General features: G+C 43.2%; 2 protein-coding genes across 2 annotated transcripts; both read left to right on the top strand.

The window, feature by feature from the left end:
* Nucleotides 1-216: 216 nt before the first annotated feature.
* On the top strand, nucleotides 217-2,150 carry LOC121348177 (interleukin-8-like). The gene is made up of 4 exons (XM_041427419.1): nucleotides 217-280; nucleotides 434-569; nucleotides 1,441-1,524; nucleotides 2,120-2,150. Exons 1-4 carry the CDS (start codon nucleotides 217-219, stop codon nucleotides 2,148-2,150), a joined length of 315 nt encoding a protein of 104 aa, XP_041283353.1.
* Nucleotides 2,151-5,119: 2,969 nt separating this feature from the next.
* LOC121348179 (interleukin-8-like) lies at nucleotides 5,120-7,899 on the top strand. The gene is made up of 4 exons (XM_041427421.1): nucleotides 5,120-5,208; nucleotides 5,836-5,974; nucleotides 6,938-7,021; nucleotides 7,616-7,899. Exons 1-4 carry the CDS (start codon nucleotides 5,145-5,147, stop codon nucleotides 7,689-7,691), a joined length of 363 nt encoding a protein of 120 aa, XP_041283355.1. The 5' UTR covers nucleotides 5,120-5,144; the 3' UTR covers nucleotides 7,692-7,899.
* The last annotated feature ends 513 nt before the right edge of the window (nucleotides 7,900-8,412 follow it).

Genomic DNA, 8,412 nt, shown 5'->3' with positions numbered 1-8,412 from the left:
AAAGGGGCTTCCCCACTCACCTGTGACTCAGTGCTCAGCAGCATCTCGCAGGTTCGGAGTTTCCCAAACCCCCCGTGATGCCGGAGTGCCCCGGCTGGCCCAGGCAGGATATAAACACAGCCTGTCCCAGAGCACAGGCACTCGCCAGCCCGGGATCTGCCAGAGCTCACCACAGAACCAGGCCCAGGCCACACGAGGAAGACACGCTCTTGCGTCATGGCTGCCAAGGCTGTGGCTGCTGTGCTGGTCCTGCTCCTGATCTCAGCACTTGGAACGCAAGGTAAAGGAGCCCTTCCTCAAGCTCTGCTGACCAAATGCTGATGGAGAGGCACTGTGCTGTCTTACCAGTGCAGCAAAGGGCCCTCCCGATGCTGTCAGCAGAAAACCCCATCTTGTGCTTCCTGTGAACCACTCCACCTTTTTTGTTTTCCAGGTGAGGCGGTGCCGCGCTCGGCCGTTGAACTCCGGTGCCAGTGCATAAGCACCCATTCCAGGTTCATCCACCCCAAGTTCATCCAAAACGTGAACCTCACCCCCAGCGGACCTCACTGCAAGAATGTTGAAGTCATGTAAGTGTTTTGCAAAAGCCTCCCGATTACTTAACGAGGAGGAAGCAGATTTTGCTCTCGATCTGTGAGCGGCGTGAGTCGCCGGCAGAAGCAGCTGCTCAGAAAGCAGAACAGCAACATTCCCTGCTCCTGCAGACGATGTGCTACGTGTTGGGAACTGAGTGCTGTTTTGCCAAGCTCTACTTTTAGAACACATGCAATATTTTGACATAAATTTGCTGTCATCAGGCAGCAAATAAATGACTTCCTAAAACTCTGAATTCCACTGGCTCGTGAAAATGCATGGAGCCATGCTGAGCAAGAGATAAAAGCATAATTTTTAAGGGCTAGGTCAAAAAAGTGATCACACTTCTGCTCAAGTCAATGAAAAAACCCTACCATTAGCATTCAAGTTGTTCCAGTTGCATTTCAGAACTTTTACTGTTAAATAACCAAGTTCCTCTGGACTGGGCAGTACAATTTCTGAATCAAGATGGAAAGATTTAACTCTTCAGTGAAAGACCGACACCAATACAAAGCCAGCTGGGGGAAAAGAGCAGTTTTGAAAAGAGGGAGAGTCCTGCAGATGGTTTAATGCATCCAACAAACAGCTATGAGAAGATACTAAACCAGTGAAAAAGATCCTTTTATGTTAGGCTACAGCCTCAGTTTATGCAGCTTCAAGTGGAACATGTCAGTGTATATTGTTGTTATGAATGTTGTTGTTATGAGAGACATGTTGTTATCGGCTACAGCCTCAGTTTATGCAGCTTCAAGTGGAACATGTCAGTGTATGTTGTTATTATATGAACGCTGTTATTATGAGAGAATGGTGACATTGCCTTGGGTTTCACTAAACAGCCCTTTTCCCTTCCTTTCTTCCCTGTTGCAGAGCTACCCTGAGAGATGGCAGAGAAGTGTGCCTGGAGCCCAGCGCTCCCTGGGTGAAGCTGATCATCAAGGCAATTCTGGACAAGTGAGTCATTCCTCCTCAATAATCACAGCTTATTGAAAACCGGTATTTTAATTGAACTACCAAACACAGACAGGTGTGAAGTGCTCCAAAATTCTGTCTCCTCCGGCAGTTATTACCTTTTGTGTTCGCTAATTGTGACAAACGCTGTGATTGCTTTGAGCCTTAATTGCAGCATTAGCTATTGAAGCCTTGCTGTGCCACTCATCTCTGGGAAGGTTACCTTCCTCTCCCCTAAGGCACAAGCGTTTTGAAAACCTGCAGCACAACTGCTCAGAAAATCCGAGCATTAACTGACTGGTTTTCTCATGCTTGCAGTGGCAGAAAGCAGCAAGCAGTTTTTCAAACTACTGGCACATAGATAAAAGGGGGGGAAATCCAGCTCCAGCTGTGAAGAGGAGCATCGAACTATGGAAATTCACTGCTGTTGAATCATTTGGGGAATGTTACCACGTACCAGTCCCTTGGGTTCTATCACAGCTTCTCGGGGTCTTGGGCACAGAAGCACGAAGTGGTGGATTGCAGCTGACACCTGCAAGTCTTACCTGTTGTATGGTTGATTTTTAATAGCTTCCTTTTCCATCTTCTTTCTTTCTAGGGCCAACACCAAACCTGAGACAGCGTCCTAAAACAAAGAAGAAAAATGTCCTGACTCCTCCAGCGAGGCAAAAATAAGGCAGACACTCACTCAGTTTCTGACAGCTCAGCTCCTCCTGCCTCCCACATTCACAATGTCACAGCATTTAGAATATGGATTCCCTGGTTTGTAGTTAGTTGACAACGATACTTTTAGTCTTTTAAACTGGTCTCATCACGTAGGAAAGAAACCACTGCCGCCTCAATAAGGAGGAGGGGAAAATGGCTTGTGAAGGAATACGGGGATGATTCTGGAATAATTTTTGCTAAACACAGCTGGAACAGTGCAGTGCATGCCCAGTGGAGCTTTCACTAAATGACTCATTTCCTTTGTGCTAGCAGTTTAGGAAAAGACCAGCAACAACTTCTCCCCAGAAAAGCATGGACAAAGTAACTTCAAAGTAACTGGGTCACTGCCACTCACAGTGGGCTACTGGGTGAGGAGGGGAGATCCAGAATTAACACAGCAAAATGATTGTACATCAGGTTTTGTGTCATCATTTTCAAGATATTATTTATTGTGAATGAGTGCTGTGAAGGTATAAACATATATTTTAATGCCATCTTTTCGCTAGAAAAAAACCCACTTTATTTATTTATAGAACAATATTTATTTATTTATTTATTTATTTATTTATTGAAGATATTTATGATTGCCTATCTAATAAATGCTTGTTGAAATGTTTTCACTTCAGTGTTGTTTGTTATTATTTTCCTTGTTGGAACAGAGAATTGATAAAAAGAGGAAGCATTTTCTTTCCTTTTGTATTACATAAAGGGTTCCAAGAAGGGCAAGGGGGGGATCTGAGTTGTAGGGGCCAGCAAATTGAAACAGCATGTTGCTGCCTCTGTAAAGTGTAGATTATTAGAGGAATTATGACAGTTATCTACTTTCTTCCTCTTTCCTGTGAGACTCAGTGTTTTCAGAAGTCTGGACCATCAAATTCCCAGACAGTAATGAACAAATACTGGTTGTCACAGAAGTCACAAGGCCATAGCAGTGTGATGCTCTGACAGAAGAGCACCTGAGAACATGGCAATGAACAAGGGTTTTCATCAGCTTAAAGAAACAGGGAAATCTGATAAACATTAAGGAAGTCACTGAGAGCATCCTCCCTAATTCCAGTTAGGAGGGAGGACTACATCAGGGGAAGTCCTAAGAAACAGAGCTCTAATTATTATATGGCTTTATATCTACCTGTAGCAGAGCAATTAACCGAGGAATGTTGAAATTCAAGCAGCAAACACTTGGGAAGTGGGAAAGTTGAGCAAATATTTTGATATTTGTTTAGGTTTGGTCTTTTCCAACAAGGAGCCACTCCATATTCTGCACAATCAGCTCATGTTTGCTCATGGTGCAAGACATAAAGGGAGTTTTTGGCAGTGTTTGGGCAAGTTCTTGTGCAAGAGGACAGCTATTCTGATGACACTTTCCTCCCTGTCCCCACATTTGCCCCTGCCCCACTGCACAGCATTGTACAGCCTGCTAGACCTCAGAATGCAAAGGAGTCAAGGTTTCTCAAGGAGACAGGTTTTGTTCAGACTTGTCTTACAAGTCTAAGCCTTCCTGTTAATAATCCTGAGGGATTTTTATAAGATATCTTCTTTCAGAGATGTAATTTGGAGATAAGGATGTCGCAAGTATCAGCCAAGGATGGGGAGAGGTTGGGAAAGACCACTTGATCTGCACAGCCATAAAAATCTGGGTGTATCCTAAAGGACTGGCATCACCTTTAGTGTAATACAGATACACATAACCTTTGCCACCAGCAAAATCCCAGTCAGGTTACTGGGAGCTGAACCACAGCTGAGAAAGGACTTTTCTCATCAGCTCTTCTGTCCAAAATGTCAGCAATGGCTGCACTTGTAGGACCCTGGGCACAGCATCTGCACCTTCCTCCGTAGGCTCGTCGGTGAGATGCCATTCCAAGGGTAGAAATGACTACATAGCACATCCCTGTTCTGTGTGCAGTCACAGAATACCTTCCATAGAATCATAACAACCACTCTCATGCTTCCAAAAATGTATTTCAGTGCTCTTGGAGACTGCTAAGTGAAGCACTGTGGCTGACTTGGTGTCTACCTTCACGGGACTGGGCTGCTCTTCCCTGTCACTAGAAGTCACTTATGACATGTGTTTATCTGCTGTCTTAAGCACCTGTGATTATTCTAAATGCATGAGGTTAGAAAGAAAAACAAGCAACTTCCTAAGTGTTTATTTTAACCAAGTATCACTACAGCCCTTACTGCCAGATACTTTCTCCTTTCACGTTATGGACAGATTAAAGTTTCAGAAGAGCTTAAGTGACTTTGGTGATGATGCCTCAGTCATTTTAAGCTCATCATTTCCTGCTTAATGACTAGAGAGACTTCTCAGCACAGAATAAAGCATCTAAATCCCTTTAGCCAAACTGAAAAAGACAAAATCCTTTCAGAGAGCAAGAGGAGTTGAGTCTTCATAAAACACTGACTAATAACTGTGTCCGAATCATATCAAAATATAGTGTGCAAGACTGGGATGAAAATTTCTTCTAATTATGCAGGTAAATGTTTTTTGCACAAGGCACTTAAGCATGATGCAAAGAGCTGAACAGAAGTTTTATATTCACAGAGGAGGGGAAAAGTCTCTTTATTTTGGCTCAGAGAGATGTCTGGTAATGTTGTGTTGATTTCCAAGTGCAAGCTCAGCGTTGCTGGCTAAAGCAAATATCCCATGAAAAAGTGCAAATAGAAAGTGATGGATAACAACAACAATTTAAAGAATAATTGAAAATATACAGCAGCAAAAGGTAGGGAAGTTTGAAGTGCCACTGAATGGACTGCACAGAGGTTTGGGTTTCTTATGCAACACTCTCATGTGTTAGGAAACCTGCATGTGCAGAACCCACCTCTCAGCACTCAGGCTGCTGGGAGTGCACCTTTCAGGTATAAAACCTGATGGGAAACAGCACCAGAACAGGACCTCTGTCAAGAAAACGTGCACAGCAATGGATGGCAAATCTGTTGCTGTCACTTTGGTTCTCTACTTGGTCTTAATGGCAGGGTCAGAAGGTAAGAAAGTTATTTCTTAAAAATCATGTAAGCAATTAATAAGTATATGCATGTATATGCTATGTCCATGATGACTTTTTGCAAGAGAAGTGCATCCTCAGTAAACTGTCATTCAGAAGTAAAAAGGATCATTTGTACCTGTGAGGATGCTGTGGATGTTTCCAGGGGTAAAATATGCTTCTGTGTGCAGATGAATTTATTCTTATGCCACAATATATGCTTGTCTCTAGATTTTAATAAGTGCTTGAATTAAAACAGGGCCTTTCCCCCTAAATATGTCCATATAGATATTCTTCTACAAGTGACAATTTTATCCTTTTTGCAATTTTATTCTTAGTAGGCAGGTTGATGACAGAGCAAGAATTATCCTGTTTGCAAGAAAGAATAAGGAATATGAGCAGCTGATCATGACAGAAACGTAGCAACCCAAGTTTAAATTCAAATGCAGCTGCACACCAACAGCTCTGAAAATGCAGCTGCTGTGTTGTGCAGATGCAGTGACTTTTATCTCAGCATCCTGCAAATCAGAGTGTCTGAGGAACAAGAATGAGGCTGCAGAAGAGAATACAGTTTGTTTCAGGGGAGCAAATAAGATGTACCTAGAGTTAACAGAGTTTTGTTCCACAGGTAAGGCCCTGGAGAAGACAGATGGAGGAGGCTCCCAATGCCAGTGCATAAGCACTCATTCCAAGTTCATCCCTCCCAAGAGTATTCAGGATGTAAGATTAAGCCAAAGAGGACCTCTCTGCAAACATGTGGAAATCATGTGAGCACTTCTCCCAAACAGCACCTTGCTTCCTACAGGAGGAACCGACCCACCATTTCTCATCCTACTTACTCATGTACTTTGAGGGGCAGGATGGTTCCCTAGCAAAGCCTCAGAGACACCAAGTACCAGGAATGAGGCCTTATGGCCAAAGGAATAAGTTCATTCACAGGCAGTGTTACAAACTTCCAGAGAGCATTTTAATTCTCTTTCTGTCATCTTACTTAGGAACAACATCAGAGGGGAGAATCAGATTCCCACAACACAGAGCACAATTAATAACTCTAGACATTGAAGAATCGATCAAAGATACAAACTTGATCCTCTTGACATGGATTAAAACAATTTCCTCTGACTTGGCCTGTATGTGCCAAGGTTTGAAAGGCCCCAAGTTATTTCCTGTGTCAGAATTTCACATGGAGTATTTTTCTGTGTGAGGAGCGGGGAACTAGGATTGTACTCCATGTGGGTACAAAACAAAAGATACAGTAAGCTTCATTTAAAACCACTCCTGGAACTAGTCACAGGAACCAGGGCAGTGCAGTCACCAAACAGAAGGGCTCAGTCAGGTTTTTATGCTTTCACTATGGTTTCTTAAGCAAATAATGGTTTTACAGTTATACCCTCTGTGCAGCACTGCATGGCATCCCGTTCCACCTCACTAGGAACTGGTAATTTAAGCCAGGCTTGGTTAAAAAAAAAACCCAACTTTTCAAGATAATTATGTTCCTGAAAAATCTGCTAAAGTATGGCCAGATAGAGAACTGAAACCAGATAGAAAATCCATTAGGCTCATGATAAGATTATAGCATAAACACCTGTACTGACATCATTCACAAAAACCCCCAAACACATAAGACAAAACGAACAGGTTCTTCATCTACTGGCTAAGAGAATTTCCAGCCATCAGGAGAAGTGTGAGGGACACACCTGGCCTGAACCCCTCTGCTCCTTTCTCGGCAGAGCTACGCTGAGAGATGGCCGGGAAGTGTGCGTGGAGCCCGCTGCGCCCTGGGTCCGGCTCGCTGTGAGGGCTCTGCTGGCCAGGTGAGCTGTTCCCTTTCCTACAACCCCTGCACTTCAAAGCCCCTTTTAGAGCTACTTCAATTCTTGGCATGCAAATGTTCACCCTCTTCAGGCATGGGTAATTCTTTCCATCAGTTCTCTCTAAAGCAATATTTCTACGTGCCTGGGGAGTGAAACAGTTTCCTTTGATATCCTCCTGGTGTGTTAAACCACCCAAAGGGCCATGGCTATGATGCCCCAAAACCTCTGCTGAGAGACAGCACATTTTGTGTGTTTCACACCTCCAAAAATCCAGGTCTCAATTCCTCTTCTGGGAAACAGACACAGAGCTGGCATTTCCCAGAGCTTTCACTCCTATAGACAGGGATGGTCAAATCCTTACTTTGCACACAGGCAGATGGAAGTTCTTTCTGTTGAAGCAGTTCATGCAGGAACTGTTTTGGGGTTCTTCTGTTTGTTTGGTTTTTTTTTTTTTTTTGCACAAATCTCAGTTGGTTGGTACAGTAAAAATAAGTAATTCATGATTGGTGAGCGCTTACTGCTCTCCCTTAGCTTGCATTAATAGTAATTGTTTCTTTAATTTCTGAATTCACTTTGCACTTAATCGAATTACAGGGCCAGGGACACTGTTGAGTCACCAGTTAAAGAAAAGTCAAGGAAGAATAAACTTTGGATTTCTGCAAGGTCATGAAATGAGAGAAAACATTGCTGCTGAGAACACCATGATTTCTGATGAGAATGGCCCCTCTGCTACATCACTACAGCTGATTATTTTTCTTTCCCTGAGATGGTTGCTGATTCATGTCATTTTCTTTGCTGTCACTCTGTCTAAACTTCTGTCTGTGGTAGATCAAGGAGTTCAATGTTAATGAAAGTGTTTAAGTGTTGTAAGGATGAGAATAAACAAGATGAAGTTAGTTACCCCTAAATGGCCTTACTCAAACAGAAACAGATCGGATACAATAAGCAAGCACATGAAAAAACACATAATAAAGAAGCATCTGTGTGGTTTTAAGGAAGCCATCTCTCATGAATTGTTGCAGTTGTTTGAAGGTGAAAACAAGGCAGGATGGATGGATGTGGCAGGTCTCACAGGTAGAGTCAAACAGCCTTTCTGAAATCTTTTCACAGCCCTCACTAAACATTGGAAATAATGAGGCCAAGAAGCATGTCTTGGAAAGGCACAAGTAACAGGTGAGTGCCCAGAGATGAAGGGCAGAATGAAAAGATCAATTCTCATTGATAAAGGGACATCACCCACGGATTCTTACAACCACCTTCTGTGGGGTCCTGCTAGGTTTGTCTGTCCCACAGGGGATCCGGGAAGGTCATTTTCCATGAGCTGAGGTGCTCTGGTGATGCTAAATGATGATGTGAAAACAAGGCTCATCTATAAAGAGCTGCAGAAGGAC

Source organism: Onychostruthus taczanowskii, unplaced genomic scaffold, assembly GCF_017590055.1.
Source record: "Onychostruthus taczanowskii isolate IOZ18803 unplaced genomic scaffold, ASM1759005v1 scaffold114, whole genome shotgun sequence".
Lineage (NCBI taxonomy): Eukaryota > Metazoa > Chordata > Aves > Passeriformes > Passeridae > Onychostruthus > Onychostruthus taczanowskii.
The sequence above is the reverse complement of the archived record's forward strand: the minus strand, read 5'-3'. Positions and strand labels throughout refer to the sequence as shown.